The sequence below is a fragment of the Falco biarmicus genome, chromosome 17, assembly GCF_023638135.1.
Source record: "Falco biarmicus isolate bFalBia1 chromosome 17, bFalBia1.pri, whole genome shotgun sequence".
NCBI classification, from domain to species: domain Eukaryota; kingdom Metazoa; phylum Chordata; class Aves; order Falconiformes; family Falconidae; genus Falco; species Falco biarmicus.
This window is the reverse complement of record NC_079304.1, coordinates 780,313-802,693: the sequence shown is the minus strand read 5'-3', so window position 1 is coordinate 802,693 and position 22,381 is coordinate 780,313. Positions and strand designations below refer to the sequence as shown.

The window sequence follows — 22,381 nt, the reverse complement described above, 5'->3', positions numbered from 1 at the left end:
TGCTGGCTGCGCAGAGAGCCGGTCAGCTGCAATTACAGGTTCACTGTCAGCTCGGTATCTGCTGGTAAATGTTCCTGTTCTCAGTGGTCCCCTGGCTTTGCTCCACACCCGGGGTTCGGTTTCTAGAAGCAGCCTGGGGATGCCAGGAAGAGCAGAAGTGCTGAGCACAAGCAGCATGCGGCTGCGGTGCCTGCACTCAGGCAGTTTCCCTTCACGGCCCCGGTGGCGCTGGGCTGTAAAGGGGGTCGGGGCTGAGTCAGGGGCGATGGTACAGCAGTGGCGGTCGAGATCTTTAACCTTCACCTGCACGCAAGCGTCAGCCCTGGCTTAACTCATACCGTCTTGTGAGACACACTCAGCCTCCCAGTATGCTCAGGATGACAGCGCTGGGACCTTCGTGCAGCTGTGTCTGAAAGCTGCCCCTGAGCAGGACCGTAACTCCCTCCACTGTGCCCTGGGACAGACCGATGGCACCGCTCCGCTCTTCTGCCAGACGTCACCCAGCACCTCACCCACCTCAACAGAAGCTCTTGGTTAAAGAGCTGAGTTCTGCTGAACTTTTCAGCATCCCAGTGAAGAACTTGGCCTCTGTCTGGCCGCTCCCGGTGGTAGCTTGTGCCACAGCCTAAGCTGGATGTGACCCAGGGATAGCAGAGCAGGTCTCCTCGAACCCCAGTAGTGAAACCAGGGTGGTTAAATTGTATCTGTCCTTAGCACAGCTGAGGGCACCACTTCCAGCTCAACCTTGTCCCTGCTACAAGCTTGTTGCTCTGAGGCTGCCAGGTTCCACCTGGGTTCTGTCCCTGCAGAGCTCACTGTTGCCGTCAGCTGTGACATCAGCGATGCACCCTTTGGGTGCCTGAAGAACCCAGCGAGCAGTGGCAGTCTGGGTTGAATGTGCTAGGTGCTTTGGAGAAGAGGACAGCTCTTCTCAGCAGCTTTGGTGGGTCAAGATGGTATTTCCTTGTGCGTCACACACACCTTGGTCTTGCTGCCTTTTCACGAGCCCAGAAGCGAGGCAGAGTGCCTCCCATCAGCAGCCGAGTCCTGCAAGAGCGTCGTGGGTGCCAGGGTCTGGTCTCTGGGCTGAAGGCTCCAGGTCCTGGCTTTGAGCATCATAGTCTGGCCCAGGCTTGCATCTGCTCCCCGCCCAGTAGTTCAAGCCTCACTGGTGCCAGTGACATGTTGGGATTTTCTTGCTGCTGTGGCTGTAGCTGCCCACCCGCCCCGTCCTCCTCCAACTTCACACGAGTCTGGGGGTCTGGCTGTGGCGGGGGTCTGGCAGTTGGGTTCCCACATGTTTTTACACTAAAAGCCGCAGGGATCAAAGGAGACGGAGAACGTGGCACACTGCCGGTGACTCCATTAGGAAGACAGGCCATTTGCATATCGAGCTGATCCATGGGGATTCATGTCACTGCTGTCACAGGTTTGGGGGAGGTTTTTGGATAGACAGATGGTAGGAGAGCACCCAGCATTCAACCAGGTTTAAATAGATAAGTGTGGAGCTTATTTCTGTCTTAGAAAATCTATTCTAGTCAAAAGCACGATACAGATGGAAGCTGCTGGGCTCTTGGTGCAGCTGTCAAAACCCAAGATGAACTCCTGTCTGGCTGCTTCACGTTCCTGCTGTGTCACAGTGTCACCTGTGGTGGGTCCAGACCCCTGTGGGGACACAAACCGGGGGCTGTTTCCAAACAGGATGGTTCTTCCCTCTTTTCTGATGGTCTCCCCACCTTTTCTATATTGGCAGTAGGGAATGGGAATATATGGGAGACTTTTCTTCTTGCTGGGTCAGTTTACCAGCCAGATCAATCCCCTGATCCGCCTGGCTGTGCAGCGGCTGGTGCTGGTGTGGAGGCGGTGGCTGGAGCTCTGCGGCCCTTGCTCCTTGTGTTTCAGGCTGCTGCAGCCCTTGCCCTTGTTTGTACCTTCCAAGCCTAAGGAGTTTGGTTGGGAGGAGGACTTCCAGCAAGCAGTAGGTGAACTCCATTCTGATGCAAATTACTGTTGGTTCTGGAATCCGCGTAGGCCATACCGGGACATTTCGTATGAGGCCGCATCTTTTTTCCGTCAGTGACCGAACGTGACAAAGCCTACAGCCCTTTCTCACGTGGTGCTTTTCTTCATGTTCCAGCAGCCACGGAGGAGGAGAGGTGAAAGTTCCTTCGATATTAACAACATTGTCATCCCAATGTCTGTTGCTGCAACGACTCGTGTGGAGAAACTGCAGTACAAAGAGATCCTCACACCCAGGTAGGTGCCCTCTGCCCAGCTCCCGCGGGGCTGTTCCGTGCCAGGTTTTCCCGTGCAGCGATCGTCAGAGGTTCAGCTCTTGCCTGGCCGGGGGGGGGGGGGGGGGGGGGGGGGAAGGGGCTTTCTTCTCCCTTGGAAGTAAGAGGAGGTTTGGAAAACGTCTCATCATACCATGGACGGAGACTTGCTAAATTAGGGAATGTGTGAGTGTCCCTTGTGCATGAAAGCCAGCTGCTCCGCTCGGGTCTCTCTGTGCAGTCTAAAGCCACGGTGGTCACCCTCTGTCCTGCTGCAGAGCCCGCTGAGCCAGGGCTCGCGGTGGTTTCCCAGCTCTGCACGTGGCCGGGCTGGGCGGTGGGTGCCTGGGCTGGGTGAACGTTGCAGTCAGGAGGGGGCCGCTGCCTTGGCTGGCACCAGCCTGGAGAAGCACTGCCGTGCTCCCAGGCAGCGGGAGGAGTCAGAGGTTCTCCCTGCCCGAGCTGAGGCGGGGAGGTGAGCTGTCGGCCCTTGTTTGGATGCTCTCGGGCGAACACCGTGGATGGGATCGGTTCCCAGTTTTTGCACCTGACCGCTCGCTGGGGCTGCTGACATGCTGCAGCACTGGCGCAGCCTCTCCATCCAGACCGCCTGGTTTCCAGTCTTTCTCCCTCCCAGTTTTGCAGGTCTCTTTCCCAACTTACCTCCTCCTTCCTTCTGGTCCGACATGCCCTTCCCAAGCCCGTTTCAGAGTGGGGCAGGGAGGGACCCTGTTGCTGAGCCAGGGGAGGAGGAAACACTGCAGCACCTGCTCTGCTCCCTCTGCCTTGGCTGGCTGCAGCCACGCTCCAGACCAGCACCAGGAGCTGGGCAGGGAGGCAGAAAGGCAGAGCTGCACGGGAGGGCACTGGTGGCCTTGCTCTCCATCCCGGCCTTTCCATCATGCAGGGACATCTCCTGCCTGCCCCCAGTGTGGCACTCAGTGGGTGCAAGCCCGCTGCAAAAAGATGTGCTCAGAATGGAGCAGGCTAACAGGGAAAAGGAGAGAAAACCTTGTCTGATACCACAGGAGGGATTTTGGTAGCCACGTGTGGCCGCCTGGCCAAAAACTGAGCCCGAGTACGTTGCTCATGGTGGCAGGCTTGTGTTTCTGCTTTCCCAAGAGACAGTGTTAGTGTGTGCGGGGCATGCACCGCCGTGCTCGGCTGTGCCTGTGGCTGACTGCCCTCTGATGTTGTGTGTTGCAGCTGGCGTGAAGTGGATATCGGTGCTCTGAAAGCGAACCCTGATGAAGACAACGAGGAGGTAAGGAGAATTTTACTTCTGAGTTTATGTGGGATGGGGTTGGTAGTGGCTGGACAGTGTCCACAGAGGATGCCAGAAGGGAGTGGACACAGGGACCTCGGCAGGGAGCTGCAGTGTCTCTCCCTTTTTTGCAACAAAACAGCACAATTGGCCTTGCAGAAACCAGCCTGGTGTTGGTTCCTTTGGAGGAAAGGCTCCATAAGGCAGGAGGAGGATTAACTGGCTGGGTACAGCTGAATCTGAGGTTTCAGTGCTGCCCGGAGACCTCTCTGGGCAACAGTCTCCTTATGGAATGGTCTAATCAAGAAATCATGACCAGCCACACCACTGCAGTTGTTATTTTAGCTAAACTGATAGTGATGCTGTTTCCTTAAATGTCTGTGTGTGTGTGCTTTCATTCTGGGATAAGGGGCTTTCCTTTGGTTTTTACTTCTTAATCTCTTCCGAAGCAATGCAGACTCCGTTCGACAGGGCGCTCTTGCACTCACCGATAGCATCTGTGTCCCTCCAGACGTAAACAGTTATTTAAATGCACGCTGTAGCCAATGCTGGAAAAACTGCGCATAGATGCGTGTTTAATGTAAGAAAGCTCTGACCAAGCCCTGTACCCTTCCCTCTCCAGATCGAGGACTTGTCTGATTCGGCCTTCGCTGCTCGGCACAGCAAGTGTGAGGAGATGGAGCGGGCCCGGTGGCTTTGGAGCACGAGCATGCCCCCGCAGCGACGGGGCAGCAGGTACACCTCTCGGGAGCAGCTGTGGAGCATTTAGTAGATCGGCTGATTGATAAAAATGGTTAAAAGCTTGTGCTGGTGTTGGGAGGTTTGATCACCACGCACAGGAGGGGGGGTAGTCCTGCTTAGGTGGGGTGAGGTTACGCACCAGCTGTTGCAGTCGGCTCTTGGACCACCTGTTTGGATTCTGCTTTCTCAAGCACTTCCACTGCTCTAGAAGTGTGGAGCCTGGTGCACCAACTCGAGAGTCTAGAGAAGCACAAAAGGGCTGGGACGGGTGTCCTTCGTGTAGGAACCAGGAGTGGTGGTTGTTCTCACCGCTGTGCAGTCTGTCACATCTCTGCTTCGTTGCTTCGGCAGTGCCGTTTCGCTGCTCCATTTATATACGTGTCCTTACGTTCCTCTCATCACTTGACACTTGATTCCTTTGCTGCAGTGTCTTTTTGTGAGGTGGTGCCTAAAGCTGCACACAGTTTTCAGCTGTTGATCTCGTCATAACACTGCACAAAAGAGATTCACTCTTCTCCATCTGATTTCCGATGGTGTGTTTGGGTTTGAACCACTGCACTGGGGCAGAAACACTCGCTGAGCTACAGCTGCCTGCAGACGTGCACCCGGTCGTCTCGGTCTGGTTGTGGTTTCAGTTCAGCCCGGTGGGTTGTGTGCAGCCGTGCAGGGCTTCTGCAAGAACTTCTGCAAATGCAAAGGCAGCGTTTGTCAGACTCCGTTTGAGCCGCTGCTGCCTTGTTTCGTCTGCAGCTGCATTTCCCGGTGCTGGTGGAGTGTGGGACGTCTTGGTGTTTCTTTGCAGACTTCTTTGGCCGGTTTCTCACATCTCATAGCACTTCGCCATAACTTTGTTTCTCTGAAAATCCTCTTGTAGTGACGTTGGTGGACAGTGCTGTGTTGAGGCCCTGGCTTGGTCAGTGAGGTGAATTCAAACTTCATCTCACAGGTTTAGGAATGCTGGTGGGAAAGGACTTCCAGAGGTCTCTGGTCAGCCTCCTGCAGGACTGCTGCCGGCAGGAGACCAGGTTGGCCATGGCTTTGTCTGGCCGTGGCCCGAACGCTTCCAGTGATGCAGATTCCCCCAGCATTGGGACCAGTATTCCCAGTGCAGTTCACAGCATGGAGAGATGGGGATACAAGTGTCCCTGCTCTGTTGGCCGCATCCCTGAGTGCAGCCCGGAAATGTGTTTTGTTGCATTTGTGCCGAGAGCGACTTGGCCGAGCTCAGCTTGGCGTTCGCCACGTCCCGAGCTCCTCAGCAGGACCCTTGCTCAGTCCCTCAGCTCCCACCCTGGGATTGTCCCCTGCAGCAGCTGTAGTTTTTGTTCAGAAATTGCTGGGGCCCCTCATGGCCTGGTAGCTCGTTGCTGTGATCCAGCCCAGTACCTTGCTCTGCCTGGGGAGTACCTGGGCCAGGTGATACCAGGAAACGCCGGGATAAACTCAGTGTTTCCCTTAAATGTCATTTTCTTTGTGACCTGCTCCAGCAGATCTGCTGAGCCTCTTGTAGTCTTCCTGCCTCGTGTACCTAACAGATCAATTTGGTTTTTTCCTGTAGGCAGCTTTTAAATTGCATCTTGATTCAGCACGTTGACTCTGTCTAGCTTGCTGCAGGTGTAGCTGCTTTATTAGTCTAATTGGGGCTGGCTTTGTATGTTCTGATGAACATTTTGGCCAAGGTAGATTTTGGAATCTGGTCCTTGGCAGTGCTTGATTGCCGCTTGCTGTTGCAGTTCATCTTGGAGGGTTGCACACAGATGTGGGGACTCCGGTTAGGTTTCTCTGTTTGCAGCCTGTGGGTGTTTTATCTGGGAATCTGTGTAGGTGCTCGAACTTTCTTAATTCCTGGTTTAAATCTTTTGAAGTCTAGGGGTTTTACATTGCTCCTCCTACGCGCAACCAGTGAACTTGCTGCATTTTCAGCATTACTGATAGACTGCGCTTGGTTCTTGAACTGCCTGGTGTCACATGGCGTGGGGATGGTGGAAACACTTGGAAAAACCCACTTTGAAGTGTCTGATTTCATAGAGTGGGCTTCTCATCATGGTATTTATGCAGCACTCAGTGTGGGACGTCGCCTTAGGAGGGCTGCATCAGTGTCACAAAGCTGCACTGAGACGGCGGAGATGGGACAAAGATGAGCCTGGATGAGTTTTAACCCCGGGGCTGCAGCATTCCCTGCTTGTGTGTGCCGAATCCCCGCAGCGTTCCCTGTCGTGCCCCCCCAAGGAGGGGGCAGTGGAAGGGATCGAAGGGCGGCATCAGGTGGCAGCGAGCAGCCTGGGCCCCTGTATGGGTGGGAGCGCAGCTGGGACTGAAACCGGGCTCTCAGGTGTGTTCCTGTCTCAGGTCTTACAGATCGACGGACGGACGGACGACCCCCCAGCTGGGGAACCCCTCGACGCCCCAGCCGGCATCCCCTGACGTGGGCAACTGCCACTCCCACTCGGAGCTGCCCCACACCCACTCACCGCGCAGCCCCATCAGCCCCGAACTGCTTTGTGCCCCCCTCACCCCCCTCTCCCGTGACTCCATGCGGCTTCTGTCCAGCGAGGACACCCGTTGCTCCACGCCCGAGGCCGGCCTGGATGAGCAGGTGGGTGCTGGCTCCGGCCGTGGCCGTTTGCTCTAGTTTTGTCCCTGGAGGCTGGTGGGAAGGTCCGAGCGCTGCCTGGCGCTGCAGCCGCTGCTGAAGATGCGTAGGGGTAAACCCAGTGCTCGAACTTGGCTGGTTTATCCCCCTCTCTGTGGGGAGACAGCTTGGAAACCTGCATGTGGGAAATTCCATCCGAACACTCGGCCAGACGGGATGTAGAGCGTGGTGCCGTTCGGCAGGGCAGCAGGATGCTTTTCCAGCGGTTGGTTCAGTTCGGAGGCTGGTGTGTCCTCACCACGTGCGCTGAAGCTTCCCTTGCGCTGGTACCGAGGCTGGGCCGAGCCTGCGGCCGTCACGGCACCAGGGAGCTGCCAGCTCCCAGCGCTGCAGGCAGCTGCAGCCACGCACGGAGGGGGAGCAGAAGAGCTTTTCCGGAGGATTTTCCATAGCCCGGTGTCTCTTCCCTTTAGGCTGTGCAGCCCTGGGAGCGACGCACCTTCCCACTCTCGTACGATCCCAGGACAGAGTGCGAGGACCAATCCGACCCCCAAGACCGGTTGTCGCGCTGCACCCGGCGCACGTCGGGCAGTAAATCCTCCCGGGAGACCGATGGCACTTCTGCTTTGCCCAACCTGGCCAGCCTCAAGAGCCGCCCCCCGCTGGCGACACCCTCCTCCTCCTCCTCTTCCTCCGCAGCAGTTCAGCGGCCAGCGCACAGATAGAGACATACGGGAAGACATGAGCAAAACCAACACACAGAACTAACTCTTGGCATTAAAGCTTCCAAAATCTGCGTTTGATATTCAAACATCCTGCCGGGAATTTTCACAGTTTTTAGTGAATTTAAGGAGTTTAGAAACTGTTTTTTGTTTTCTTTTGTTTTCTTTTTCTTTTTTTTTTTTTTTTTTTTTTTTTCCTTCTCCATGTTTCCTTGTCACACAAATGAGAGCCCCCAGATTCCTCCCAGTGGAGTGAAGCTTCGGGAGGGGAGCAGCCCACCAGACCCCCCCTCCCTCGTTCCTCCCTTCCCCTCTTAGGTGTATAAAACTAGAGCACAGGATTTAGCTGACTAGCAGACTTCGGGGATAGTTTTTCTCAAGCAAAAGGGTGTCTTTTTCTCTTTAACCCGCTCCCCCCTCCCTCCCTGAAAGGTTTTAGTGGAGTGAAATTAGTGGTGAAAAGTGATGTCTTGGGATTGCAACCTTCACTAGCTGTCTGTGTCCTCACGTGCAGAGTGTCCGCCCTGCACTCCCGCCCTTGGCATTTTCCTCCCCCAGGTTGTAGTTCCAGGTATCCCGAGGGGTGACTCTGCCCTTTCCCCATCTCCCCTTGGCCCCTGGGGCCGCCTCCTTCCTTCTCCCCCAGGCTGGGGGCAGCAGGTCCGGCCGCCCTGTCCATCGCAGGGCAAAGGAAGGACTGGAGCCCTTTAGCCGCTTCACGCACAGCTCCCGTGGGAGGAGTGGGATTTCGGAAGCAGCCTAGTTCCCACCTGGAGTGTTCCTCCTGGGTCGAAGGCAGCGAGGGGAGAGTCCCTGGGACGCCCCTCAGGGACGCGGCTGGTGGCCGAGGCCAGCAGCGTGGTGCAGCTGGGAGACGCGCCCGGCGCTCGAGCTCTGCCCTCGCACCCCACGCAGGGCTGGAGAGTTGGGGTGAGGGCGGCGGAGGGAGCGTCCCGGGCTGGGGCTGCGCCAGCAGGGCGCTGCCGGGGTTGGGAATCGGGAAAGGGGAAAGAGAGGGAAGGAGGGCGGGGGGCTGCGGGACTGGGGGGCATCGGGATCTGTCACCACTGCTTCGCTCCACTTCCACACGCTGTCCGAGAACAGGTGTCGATTCTGTTTCATTTCCCAGTCGTCGGTCTGACCTGCCGCCTCCAGACAGGTATTTTATTTTGGAACCGAGTTTGCCGTTGTTCCTCCCCTCCCCGGCCCTTCCGCACCCGCAGTGACTCCCGGATCCCGCACACCGTTCCCATCTGTAACGCTTTCTGATCCCGACGGTGTGGCTATTGGTCCCTGTCCTGTTGCTAGCATTGTGCCTGTCTTATGTATAATCACATCACCAAAAAAAGGAAAAAAAAATACAAAGGACATTTTTTTTTTCCATTTTGTAATCGTAAAGAAATAGTAGCTAAACTGCTTAATGGTTGGGGTTTTCACAATTTTCAACATTATCTAGTGGTTTTGGTTCTGTTCTAGTTTAAAGGATTTGTCATCGTTTCTTTTTAAAAAAAAAAACAACAATGCTACCATATCCCTCTGCATAAGTGCTTTTCTATTTATAAGGTTGAAAATTCTGAATAACCCTTTTAGCATTATAAAAAACCACAAAAAAAACCACCTTGTATTTTGTAAATATTTTCTTTTCCTGCTTTGAGCTGTGTAATGTCCTTGTTATATAGAAATGCTTTTCTTCCGAGAAGCTGATCTTTGTTAATGTCTTGATTCTGTTGCAAAGCACAAATGTGCTTATAAAAAAAAAAAAAAAGAAGAAAAGATTAAAAAAAAATTAAAACTGAATTATTCTATGCAACGTGTGTTTGTGAAACGCTGGGTTGGGAAGTGGAAGGGGCCCGGCCGTGGGCGGATCAGCCGCTTCCCTCCCGCCCGTGTTTCCGTGGCCTTTTCTCCCCTTTATAACGTTATTTCCCGGTCGTTGTCAGCCAGTGGGAAGTGGGATTGTTCCGCGGGATCCCCGGCGCAGGGAGGTGCGATGGAGCAAGACCAGGGTTGGTGGCGCTTCCCTGGGAGAGCTCGCAGGAACTCTGCCTCGCGTCACATTTTTTTTATGTTATGTTTTTATTTTACGTTTTCAGTGTTACGGTCGGTGGCTGCCGAGTCGCACCCCAGCGCAAATGCCCTGGACGGTGGGAGGCGACTCCCCTGGGTGCTGCTTGTTCCCGAGATAAGGAATTACACTTTGTGCCTCGTTACTGAGCGGCTGGGAGCAGGAAGGTGCTGGGTCATTATTAGCCAGATGATCAAAGTAGGAGGCAGCAACTTGGGCATCGCCGGGTTCATTACAGGTAATTAACAGGGGAGGTAAAATCCAATCTGAAAAGCAAATGGCAGCCGCACGAGCAGCTGCGCTGTGCTGGAAGCGTCTCTGCACTAAGGGCGCTCGGTGCTTTGTGGCTGCTGCTGGGCCAGGGAGGGGAGTGGGTGCCGCTGGGGGTCCGAGCAGCCCCAGGCCCCCCCACGCTGGGGGCACAAGGCTGAGGAAAGGTCCTGGCCGTGGTCACACAATGAGCCAAAACCAGAACCTGGGGCTGCTGGCGGGCAGGGCCTCGCCCCCTGCACCCCCCGTCGCTGCGGGGAAGGAGCTGCTGAAGCTGCACCCGGGGCCGGGCGGGACGTGGGGACAGAACAGAGAAGGCCGTTACGGGCGCCCACCTCACCCCTCCGCGGTTGCTGGCGATCCCAGCGAGTGCTGCGGGGGAGACACTGGCCCCCCAGTGCAACCAACTCCCAGCCCAAGAGGCAGCGTGTATCATAGTAATGACTTTATTTCCAAATTCACTTTTACGGCAACAGTGTAAACCAGTTGTTAAAACGCACGATACACTATGGACATCACAGACAGCAGCTAAGCTAGAATGATACACTGAGATCAAACCTTCCCTCCCCTCCCAGCGCACCGCGGGGAGCACGGGGCTGCCAGCACCACCGGCAGTCTGAACTGGAAGTTCATTTAACAAGCATTATTTTTTTTTTGAGTGCAGAAACATGGTTTTTTGGAATCAGTGCCGGTTTTAACCCTTTTCAGACCAAGATGTGTGTGGAGTAAAGGAAAAGCCATGGGTCAGTCTGTCCAGCTGCTCATGGAAACCCTCAGGCCTGGGTCTGAACGCAGGGTCAGGGCTGGGGACGTGGCTCGGGCTGCTGGAAGGGGACGGTGGGGACGCGGCGGAGGGAAAGGGCTGTCCTGGGACCCCGGCAGCCCCCCGGGGAGGGCGGCAGAGGGGGCCGGGGATGTGGGCTCAGCCAAGGACAGTGGCAGCGGGAAGGGGCTGTGCACTGGAGCTCGCCCGAGGCGCTGGTGGCCCTCGGGAGCGACGCGGCGGGGCCGGGGGTGGCTCAGGCCACAGCCAGACGGGCAAGCTCAGCTACACGCATCCTGCAGCCGAAAAGGGTTAAAAGGGGTGACTGGTGCTCGGCCCTTCGCCCACTTGCTAGTTTTAGAGGACAAAAATACCACAGCGGCTCCCGCGTCCTACACCAATACAAAGATAGTCACAGACTGGAGTACAGGGTCTTACAATCATCGAGGCAACTGAAACGGAGCGAGTGACAAGCTGGACGTGGGCTTTCGCTTGGCCTGTTCACACTCGTGCTGGAGCAGCCTCTCCCCAGCAGTAAAGCAGCTCCTGGGGCTGCAGAGATAAGGTGGGACCCCCCCTCCCCCAAACCGCCACCCCCCAGACTTAACCATCCTCCTCGGCATGGGACATGTCACCCGTGCCCAGCACCGTACAGAAAAACCCGGCGGATCCTGCAGCAGCGTGGCAGCTTCATCAGCTCCCACCGAGGCTGGGAGCGGGTCCTGTCCAGGGAGGACAGCCTCGGTGGCAGCCAGCCGCCATCCCCGGGATGACCAGTGCCCCTGCCACACTGAGACCCCCCCCCGCCGGCCCAGTCAGGCCAGGATTTCAGCCCCTTGCTGGGAAAGCGCAGCTCTCCGTGCCCCACAGCCCGTGGGGTGCATGGTCTGCGGCCCTGCTGGGCACCCCTCGCCGCCAGCCGTACCCCCACGGCTGGGCTGGTGCCTCGGGGGGGAGATCACGCTGAGCTGCACCAAGGGCATCTCGGCCTCTTTGGTTGCAGAAGGAAAGGGCACGCGGGGGTGGCCAAGGGTGCAGCACAGCCCCGGCCCCCCCCCCTCACGCCCGAGGCTGCCATAGGGATAAAAAGCAGCAAAAGAATCAACTCGGCTCGGGGCTGGCTTGGAGGACAGGGCGAGGGGTAACGCCAACCCGCCCCGGAGGGCGACCGGGGCTCAGCGCCGGGGAGCTGCCTCCGGAGCTCGGGACCGGGCCGGGGAGCTGCCGCCGCCGTCACCAGCTAAAACCTCCCTCGCGCCTTCCCCTCGCGTCCTCCTGGTTGTCTCCTACCGCTGCCAAAGGCACCGGAACAGCAGAGCCATGGAGCCGCCACTCTCCGCGATCTCTTAGCTGACCTTGCAGGGGAAAAAAAAAAAAAAACAACAACCCAAAAATGTCACAAGCTGCACCCAAATCCAGGGGCCATCCCAGCCCTGGAGCTGCGGGTGCCCCTCGTGCGACGCCCTGGGAGGTGCGTGCCCCAGGGGTGCCGCGGAGCCGGGAAGCCCTGCCGCAGCCCCCAGCCCTCCCCTGCGCTGGGCAGGGGCTCTGCGCCCACCCCTGCGCCCGGCAGACATGCGGTGCCGGGCTGCCCCATCGGCACGACCCGGAGCTGGGCGAAGCCCCCCAGGCCCCCCCGCGCTGGGCTGCGGCGGAGCCGGCACGGGGCAGCTCAAAACTACTTACAGCATTTTTTTAAACACATGCTCGTTTATGAAAACAATCACCCTGGCACGGTCCAAGCATATACAGACAAATCTACTCTACGACACGAGGGGCTGCCAAAGGAATGGGGGAAAAGCCTCTACTCATCCACTCAGCGGTTCCAGCACAGCCACGGAGAGGGGAACGGCCCGTCCCGGGCCCCTTCCGCAATGGGATACCCCGGCGTCGCCAGTACTCCAGCTGCCGGAGCTGAGAGACCGGGTTTAGGGGATACCTGGCAGTTATCTTCATACACATCTCGGCTTTCGGAGGTAAAAACAAAAGGTTTCTTCCAAATCAGCAGGCAAATTTAATGCAGAAAGGGAGGGCACCTCCCTGCAGCCCCTGGCTGTGACACCCAGGACCTGTGCTGCCCGCAGGCCAGACTGCCAGCCCAGCATCATCAGGGTAACGAGCTGGGAAGGTCACATCCTGCACACATGCCCTGTGCTGCGGTGTGGGGTGCTCGGGTCAGCCTCGTGCTGCGGCTGCCCCCTCTATCCCCCTCCCCGCTTCCCCAGGGCAGTGAACGCCAGGGCGGGTGGCCCCAGGCAGGGCTGGGACAGTGAGGGACCTCGCAGGGGGACAGGGAGGGAGTGGGGGACAGGCGTGGGCTGTGCGCTCCGAGGAGCAGGGGGAGAGGAGGTTTTGTACCTCGTAGTGTCACTGATTTTGAAGTCCTGGAGCTAGAGCTGAATGAACAGTAAAAGCAGGTTAAATCATTAACCAGTTAGGGGATGGGGAAGCAGCTGTAAAAGGAACAGAGGAAGAAGGCCAGATTATTATTTTTGTTTCTTTTCTTTTTTTTTCCCTTGTCTTCTCTCATCTTCGCCCGTCATGCCCCGATCACAAGCCCTGCTTGGCCAGCGAAGCAGACACTTCGTCAGCTAGCGTGGCGAGCTGGGGGGAGTCCACCATATTGATGCTGCCGGTGGAGGACACGTTGCTAAGGCGGCGCGGGGAGGCATCTCCGGAGATGGTGGGGGACTTGTAGACAATTTCAGCGCCATGGTCGGTCTTGGCTTTGGCGTTCTCGCGGAAAGTCAGCTTATGAGTCTCAATCTGCAACGAGAGGAGAGGGCGGTGAGCGGGGAGGATGTGGGACGCCATCCGGAGAGGCTGTTTTTACCTCCAAACTGTCCACTCAGTCACCGCCGCTGTACAGCTGGGAGGAAAGCACCGTTTGCTGGCCTGATGCCCCCAGTGCCCCCAGTCCTCAGGCACATCCCTTCCAGAAGCCCACACAAAGAATGGGCACAACTGGAGGGGACGGCAGGCCTGGAGCATCTCAGGATGCTGCCAAATCCTTCCCAAGTGCCCAGGCCCGGTGTGGCGGCAGGTCCCAGGCACAGGACTCGGGTGGCACAACCTGGGCTGCTCCCACTCTCCTGGCAGAGATTTACGGAAGGGGTGGGATCCCCGTACGGTGCATAAGGCTTCCCCTGAACCCACAGCCCAGCTGGGCACAAAATGCTGCTCCCACAAGCCAAACCCCTCTCTCCCGGCGAGCGCGAGGGCCGGGGAGCGGAGGTGAAGTGGATGGAGTTTGCTACTTACTGGTGCCCTCCTCAGCCGAGTGCAAGGCTGGGAGCTGGCTCTCCGGGGGGGTGGGTGGCTCCAGCACCAGGGCCTGGAGCCCAGCGGGGTCTGGGCTCGGGGTCCGAGCAGGCTGGGGACAGGTCTTGTCTTCCTTGCCTTTCTCTCTCTACAGGTGAAGAAACCCGCCCAGGGCGGTGGGGTGCAAAAAATGCATCAGCAACAAAAAACAAGATCTAATAAATGTCAACCAGAAGGAAAAAGACAAAAAAAAAATAAAAGAAAAGAAATAGAAAATTGGGGAGAAAAAGATCTGAAAAACAGGGCCATTCACTGACTCATAGGAAGAACAGCAGCTGCCTTTGGAGACAGGGAGGAAAGCCTTCCCTGTGCCACAAAGGAGAGCAGATGCTGCCGGCACAGGTACTTCGGCAGAGCACGGAGCACACCAGCTCCCCACAGGAGACCCGATGCAAGAGTAGTACCTGAACCGGGCTGAGCTCATGTTCAGTTCGTTACATTCAGGCTGAGGAGCTGTAGACTGTATGTCCAAATCTGCATCTTCTGTGTCACAGAGCAACGAGGGGACTGGGGACATGGGAAAGGCCGGGGAAGGGGCAGCAGAGCCACCCACAGCCACTCTGCGTGGAGGGCTGATGGAGCTCAACCATGCCCTGTCCCCTCCCTGTAAGCAGAGTGTCCCGCCCCAGAGCAGCCCTGCCTGGGGATGGTCCCTGGTGCGAGTGGCAACGGGCTGGACAAGGGAAACAATCGGAGGCAGCACATGAACTCAGGTTACACCAACAAGCTCCTCCAGGTGTGGATGTGGATTTAGGCAGGGTACAGGCAACTGCCACACAGGAAGGCTGACGCAGGTGATGCCACTGCTGGGTCACACCCTTGCAAATAAATTCCCCCTCCAAAGGGCAAGTTCTTCAAACTACGGCCCAGTGAATGTGCCAGGATATGAAAGAATCATCATTGTAATCATAAAAATGATGAAAATGGGCTTAGAGAAGCACAGGGCAGTCTGATGCATAGCAGCAGTGAGAGAAGGGTAAGGAAGTCAAGCGATCCCTCAGAGGCCCACACACCGCTGGGAGATGAAGAACTGGGAGGTGCACAGAGAAAACGTGGCCAAGAACAAAGTGCCAGAATACAGGAGCTGAAACACAACTTTTCCCTTCCATTGAGAAAAAAGGGTTTGAAAAACAAGCAAGATAAAACCCATTTCCCCGGAGAAATTCAGCCATGTATGTCACCAGGCTGGAGTCTCAGCTGTGCTTACCTGAGCTCCCTGCTCCCCTGCCTGCAAGGGACTTGGCTGTCCTTGAAGCGAGGCTGGAGAGGTGTTTTACTCAGCTAAGACTTACTGCGAAGTCACTATCAAAGCCTCTGGCAGGAATGGCTCACGCCCAGTTCAGTGTTTCACCTGACCTGATTGGCTTTTTTCTTTCAATTTAAATCCTCCCAAACGCACACCACTCCCTACAGAGTCCTCAAGTCAGTCTCGGCTAAGACTGAGACTTGAAGTAAGCAGAGAACACCTTTCTTCTGAAGTGACAGCCTACTGCAGCGTCACCTTTCCTGAATAAAGCTAAGCCTTTAATGCTCCACACTTCCACTGGGGAGCCAACACCTACTGCAGCACCCTGAGCTGCCAGCTTTGTGCCACACCACTGGCAGTAATCGGCAATGCGAGTGCAAAAGCAGCTGCTGGCAGTGGCACCCCTTAACGAAAGGTCTGAGGCGCAAACATGTTTCTGCACAAACTTCAGAGAACAGTAGAAAGAGCAGGAAACCACGGGACAGGACACGGCTCACAGTCACACTCGTCCAGGTGGCCACAGGCCAGGAAGGGGACAGACTGCTGTCCTCACAGCTCTGCCACAGCAAATCTCCTCCAGGTCGGCAACTGCAGCCCAGGAGCCCGGGGCTCTGCCCGCCTCAGCAAGCCGCTGGCAGGAAGGCAAGCTGGCTGTGTGGGCAGCAGCCGAACAGCCTGTCCCTGGGCAGGGCGCTTCTTGTCCTCTGAAGGACAAGGTACAGAGCCCACACCACGCCAGAGCACGGGCAGCAAATGGTTCAAGCACTGGGGAAGCAGTGCTGCCAGGTAAGCAGAGAGGAGAGGCCGTGGCCTAAAGATGAGCTGCGTGAGGAGAACCTTCTCCAAGTCCAGGCCGACCGTTCTTTGCTTGCACGCCTGCTCACAGGGCAGTCTCTTGCACAGAACAGCATGCCTGTTCTCGACCCAGTGCCCCTTTACCTTTTTATTTCCTCCTCCAGGGACGTGGCTGATGTTATCTAAGGACCCGATTTTCGATTGCACCTTATCTTTGAAGTCCAGTTTCTCAGATTTCACCTCCACCTGGCCACCGCCTGGAAGAGAAGAGGACAAGCTGGGTTAGCTCCTGCGCCAGCCAGGGCAGGCTGGAGAGAAAGCGCTGAGGTCAGAGGTGGCTCAGCCAAAGCGCTCTGAGGCTGAGCAGCGGGTAAGGACCAGGAGAACAGCAGCGAGAGGGACCCCTTTTTGGGAAACTCGGAAGCCAGGGCAAATGGGAACCAGAGTAGACACCTTCCGGAGGATGCTGTGCAGAGCTGACAGACAGCCCAACATTTTACAGAACCAAGGGCAGGGAGCTAACCTTACTCCCCTGAACACCAGCAGCCCCTCCTATTTACTCCTAAAAATTCCCACGTACAGCGATGTGTCGGCCCAGACAAGGGTGTCCACAGATACCAGGTCCCACCCCCCTACTGCCGAGTGGTCAGGCAGAATGAAGAGGGTCTGGAAGTGACGGAGCTGGGAACAGTGTCTAGCATCCCAGGACTTGCTCTGATGCCCCAGTTGCTACACGTGGCTCCCCTCACTCCCCCAACCCTCTCCCTGTCTCCAGACGCACACCGCAACACAGCCCACAAGCTCCAAGGACCAGCACCCGGTGCTGCCAGAAGCCGCAGAGCCAAAGGGTACCTGGTTTGTGATGGATGTTGCCCAGGGAACCACATTTGGATGTCACATGGCTCAGGTCGACTGGCTTGTAAACGATTTGAACCTGTCCGTATGAGAAAGAAAAAAGCAATGAGCTTACTGCCACCACAGGCAACCTGGGGAGGGGGAGGCACAACACACAGCAGCACCTGATCTGGATTCAAGGGAAAGGACAGCTTAAACCCCAGTAAGATTAATAATACAAAAGAAACTGTCATCAGAAATGGGAGATCATTAATACCCGTGTGCAGCAGCCTCTCTTAACAAAAGTCAGCATGCAGAAGATCACCTCTCCACAGAAGGGGGGAAGTAGAGGCAATTGTAAAGTGCTTAAGTAAGAGAGAGAGTGGAGTGGTAATTAATTAAGATTTGCATACACATCATCCAAAAGGAGGAGATATACCAGAGAGAAAACGTAAAAAATAAATACCTTTTCTGGTGTAAAACATAAAGCTTATGTCCACAAAAACTGAAAGAACAGAAATGATCAATGTGCACAGAACTTTTAAAAGAGTGACCAAAATATGCATTTCTGAAAAATGCTGCAATGGAAATAAGGGTTTAGGGGGGGGAAAAAAAAAAAAAAAAAAAAAAGGCAAACCAAAGTCTAAATATCTGGCAGGAGTTCACATAATATAAATTAAAATGGCAATTATAGTATATTGAACCACAACAGTATTTCATGATATTATGCTGGTTTTTATTTGCTTTACCCATTATGTCTCTGAACAGGGGCTCCAGCAATTCCACTTAAACCCGCCCCATTCACAGACCAGCCACGGCGCTGGGGGGTGCCTGGGTGTGGGGCCGGCGGCCTCTTGCGCACGGACAACTGGGTTACACGAGACGCACACACAAGGAACAGTTAACGTGGAGCTGTTTAGTGGTTACGTTAGCCGTTAAACACCACACTGGAAAACACCAGTGACCGGAGAGGTCTGGAACCATAAGGCGTGTCAGGGACAGCAAACCACAGCACACACCCACCAGCTACGTCAGGAGCAGGAGACAAGAGAGTGAGAAAACATCCCCATATCCCCAGAAATTACCTTGGACCCTGGTTTTGGACTCACACCTGTGTGTGAATCAGCTGTTGCCGGAGTTAGTGGGGCAGCGCAGGAGAAATCAGATCATCAACACCTCAAGGTTGGTTCTTACTCACTGGGAAATGTCTGGCTCTCAGCAATAGCTGGATTTCAAGGGGAGTATACGCTGCTCTCTGTGTTTTCACCAAGCACCATGGTGGGCGTGCTGCTCTCACAGAACTCAGGAAGGATGTGTCAGCAAAGGGACCTTTGCAGAGGAGCTGACTCCTCAAGCAGCCAGGCAGCCTCCGGACCAACGTGGCTGGAAGCCAGCACAAAGGATTCACCGCAGCCACCGCTCTCCATCACATCCGAGCACCCTGTGCTGACTCAAAAGCCCCGGGTTGATGGTGCATCCTTCAGTTCTCATGTTAGCCCCACGCCCACCGGCTCCGTCACCCTCAGAGCCAGGTGCTGGACCACGGTTGCGCACACCACCGAGCAACACTCCCCCCCTCCATCATGCAGCCAGGAAAAGGAGGGGGGAACAGAGGCTTGGTGCCATGGTCCCACCCACGTGGAGCCAGCGCGCAGTGCATGCGGGCCTGCCTTGTCTCCGATGCTCACACATACCAAAAGGCACATTTGACAGAGAGTGGAGACAGAGAGAGGGGAGAAAAACAACCGCCCCAGGGTCTGGGAGCACATCGAAGACACAGACATGAAGGCAGTGCTGGGGAAAGATCACAAAATGCACTGGGCAGGAAGAGCGCTAGATTCAGTTGGAAAGGAGGAAACAGACCCCAAAAAGAGAGTTGGCGCCTTCCTAATCCCAGCCGTGACCCCAAAGGGCCTACCAACAATTTGGGCACCCCTGAGACAGGGGACTGGGAAGACCTCCCATTTCCAGAGCAAGCAATCAGCAATTGAAACACTTTCTGCTCTCATTCCAGTTCCCTTTTTTCACAGACAGGACTCCATTAACCCTTACCATCCTGCTGGGGAGCACGTAAAATGGGCACAGAGCTGCTTGCCTAGGAAACACCAGTGCCAGAGACCTGGGGATCTCACCTCTCAGCATCAGCAACACTTAGGTCAACTTCTGCCTAATGCATCACCTTGTCAGAGCATCCACTGGCTTAAAAAAAAAAAAAAAACAACCAACCCCAGGTTACTGCAGCAACAGTTCACTCCTCTTGAAGCAGTAACGGCTGGGCAGGCCGTCGCTGCTGACAGCGTCATGGAGGATTAAGGTGCAACAGCCATCGAACCCAGGTGGTCTTTTGTTGCCCCTCTATCAGAGGAGCCCCAAGGCGCAGCTCTGCTGCCCCCCACAGCCTGCGCAGCCATGCTCCAGCCACGTCAGCACATGGCTTTGGTCCGAGCACCCGCACCCAGAGCTGAGCTGCTGCTTTCCAAGTCAATGCAGCCAGGCAGCAATCACACAATTTTCACTGCTGGCAGAGCCTGGGGAGGGATGACAACCTCCAGCCAAAAATCCAGATAATTCTTAACCCACTACAGCTGCAAACGCTTGCCCATGGTGTGAGCTCTCAGTGGAGAAAAGGATGAGCTCACCACCCTGTGCTGAAGCTAATTACCAGCCACAGCACAGATGATTCGTGATGAACACTAACCCCTGCCATAACAAGTGGACCACCACGCACCAGGCAGTCCAGCCAGTACAGAACCCTGGGGTAAGAAAGAGCAGAACAAGCAGGGAACCTGCTTCACAGAGGTCTGACCTCTGCAAAGCAGCTCCTCTGGCCCATTAAATAAACACAGAATGACACCAAATTTAAGACGGAGGTTGCAAACCCAGTTGGTCCCAGTGTTTACGTGCCAAGCCCTCTGCAATGCTCAGTTTCTCAGGGAGAGCATCCACAGAGATCAAAAACAGCACAAAGAAAATCCATCAGGGACATCTGAGAGGCACCAAATAGCTTCCTCAGATGGCTGCAGACTGGGCACCTGCAGACCCTGGGCTGCACTGTTTGGGGTCTCAGTGATGCATCTTCCTTGGTCCCTCATCTTTCCTGGACCCAAACTCTCCAGAGAGACTGGTGTAAATCTGTCAACCTCTGTGGAATTTCTCCAGGTTTCTGGCACAGTAACTGAAAGCTGAGTCCAGCTATTTATCTGGGAATGGCTGGAAATGCCAGCATTCAAATCGATTAACTCAATATTACTTTAGACTCAGCCTCCATGGGCACTGCCAAACACATTTACTAGCAAGGAGATGCTTAGTATTTGCACGGATCATACTTGCCTGATGGGAATGGGCAGGAAACTGCACTTTCACATATTGTGCAGAGTCACGTGCAATTTAGCAGTACATTAAGCAACAAAGACTGCATTTGCTTATAAATCTATCCACCTACTGCATCAGCAACTACATCACCGTCTGCTAGAGGCGACCCATCCTGCAGACAATGAGGCATTAAGCCTTCCAGGTAGTGTAAAACCTTCGAGTTAACGGGATGGTTTGTTACAGACATGGTTTCTACACAGGTCAGTTAGTTCTGTCCATGTCAGGCATGTACAGGACTTGTTAAGGTTCATCTAACCATGTCTTTTGGGTTAATGGGGTTAAATGACAGCACGTCACCAATCGCTATCTCAGGGTCACTGCAGATAGCATTGGCGATTTAGTGTATACAACATGCCACTAATAATAAGGATTGTTACAGTGCATTCAAAGTGTGAAGGTACTCACACTGCCTCCTCCCGGGATGTGTTTGATATTATCCTTTGAGCCACACCTGGATTGAACGCTGCTAAAGTCCAACTTCTTATTAACAATCTGCACCTTTGGTAGCCAGAAAAGAGTCATTGCACGTCACCAATAGCTATCTGACGGCAGGGTCGCTGCAGATAGCATTGGCAGTTTAGTGTATACAACATGCCACTTATTATAAGAACTATTATAGTGCATTGAAAGTGTGAAGGTACTCACACTGCCTCCTCCTGGGATGTGTTTGATATTATCCTTTGAGCCACACTTGGATTGAACGCTGCTAAAGTCCAGCTTCTTATTAATAATCTGCACCTTTGGTAGCCAGAAAAGAGTGTGAGAAACAACATGACCATCTGCAGCTTGACCATGTGTTATATCACTAAAACCAGGAGCCTGCCTTCCAGTGCCAGAGGAGAATCTCTGGCTTGCCACACAGATTTGTCTACACACAGGCTGGAAAGTGAAGATGGAGCTGGGCAGGTTATAGCTAGAGATTGGACATGTCTGGCTAGCAAGGCAGCCCTGGTTTCCAGGCCAGAAACACTAGCAAAAGAGCCAGCTCACCCTGTTTTCTTTCACTGAACAAAACAGGGAACTCGCTGGGCAGCAAACATGCTGGAAGGCACCAGCAGTCTGAGACTCAGCTTCTGCAGAGCCAGTAGAAGGAGGAAGGATGGAGCTGAGAGAAAAATGCCTGCTCAGCTGCATCTCCCTTGCCAGGCAGCATGTTTCCCCCCTCTAGGACAGATACACGTGGCCTCACATTTCAGCAGCTTGAGAAAACTGGGCAAACTGGTGCAGCTGGCCAGGGCAGGAGGCTGAAGAGCAGGAGCTGCGCGTCCAGCACCATCTGGGAGAGGATGCCTGAGCCCTGTGCTGTTCAGGGCTCAAACTCCCTCTAGAGTTACAAAGAGAAAAAGCAAATGCTGCCAGGGATGCAGTCCCATGCCTGCAGTTTTCTTAACTCCTGTACAGATGAGATGAAAGGGACAGCACAGACCACCCCCAAAGGCAGCAGCTCTACTGCATATTCCCAACGCCATCGCGGGTGGGAGGGAGGCTGGAAAAGGCTTGGTGCCACAGGGGAACCACACACCCTAACTTCACCCTTCAGTTCCAAAGCCTGCCTGCCCTCTCCACCACACAGATTTTTGGACTAATGAAGTTGTTTCCATTTAGGGCTTGTCTTCCCTGTTTGGCTTTTATAAGGGCACCTATGCTGGAGTGACCACACACAGAGGAGCAGCTACTCCAGACAACACAAAGATGAAGACAATCCCTGCTCCTTCTCCTACATGGACTGCAGTGGCCTTACAACCTACGCAAGTATAAACCAGAGGTAAATGCAGGTAAAAACCAGCAGGCACACAGGCCTGCCCTCCCTCAGGAGAAACCCTGTCTGAAGCACAACCCTCATGAGAAGGAAAAAGACACAGCATCCTGCAAGAGAGCAGTGTCACATCACACTGCACATGCAGTCCCTGGATGACAACGTCCACAGAGTGGGCTGAGCGGGCAACCTCACCCTCCATTTCAGCATGTTCCCGGCATGCTGCTGCAAGGAGAGCTCCTCGCTATATCCTGGCTCTTTAGCATGAGAAGCGCCAAGGCCAACACATGCCCCCAGCATCATTTTCCCAGTTCACATCAACTGATCCTGCAAATCAGGACCCAGTTCTGCTAGACCAGGCTTTGC

At 55.1% G+C, this 22,381-nt stretch overlaps 2 protein-coding genes across 14 annotated transcripts in view; one reads left to right on the top strand and one right to left on the bottom strand.

Annotated features, from left to right (window-relative positions):
- Positions 1-9,927, top strand: part of KANSL1 (KAT8 regulatory NSL complex subunit 1) — a 100,867-nt gene extending 90,940 nt beyond the window's left edge. For 4 of the 6 annotated variants that reach the window (XM_056362697.1, XM_056362696.1, XM_056362692.1 and 1 more), the window contains 5 exons: positions 2,138-2,256; positions 3,480-3,537; positions 4,160-4,272; positions 6,628-6,874; positions 7,345-9,390. In XM_056362697.1, coding sequence (XP_056218672.1) covers positions 2,138-2,256; positions 3,480-3,537; positions 4,160-4,272; positions 6,628-6,874; positions 7,345-7,596 — 789 coding nt within the window. In that variant the 3' untranslated portion in view covers positions 7,597-9,390. Of the gene's footprint in view, positions 1-2,137; positions 2,257-3,479; positions 3,538-4,159; positions 4,273-6,627; positions 6,875-7,344; positions 9,391-9,686 lie in introns of those variants that run through there. The other 2 variants (XM_056362695.1, XM_056362698.1) reach the window with 2 other exon arrangements.
- A 431-nt stretch (positions 9,928-10,358) lies between these two features.
- The window catches only part of MAPT (microtubule associated protein tau), a 52,944-nt gene continuing 40,921 nt past the window's right edge, over positions 10,359-22,381 (bottom strand). For 5 of the 8 annotated variants that reach the window (XM_056362707.1, XM_056362701.1, XM_056362699.1 and 2 more), the window contains 5 exons: positions 20,905-20,997; positions 20,665-20,757; positions 16,906-16,987; positions 16,198-16,310; positions 10,359-13,457 (listed from right to left, as the gene is read on the bottom strand). In XM_056362707.1, the coding sequence (XP_056218682.1) occupies positions 13,242-13,457; positions 16,198-16,310; positions 16,906-16,987; positions 20,665-20,757; positions 20,905-20,997 (597 nt within the window). In that variant the 3' untranslated portion in view covers positions 10,359-13,241. The remainder of the gene's footprint in view (positions 13,458-16,197; positions 16,311-16,905; positions 16,988-20,664; positions 20,758-20,904; positions 20,998-22,381) is intronic. The other 3 variants (XM_056362706.1, XM_056362704.1, XM_056362705.1) reach the window with 2 other exon arrangements.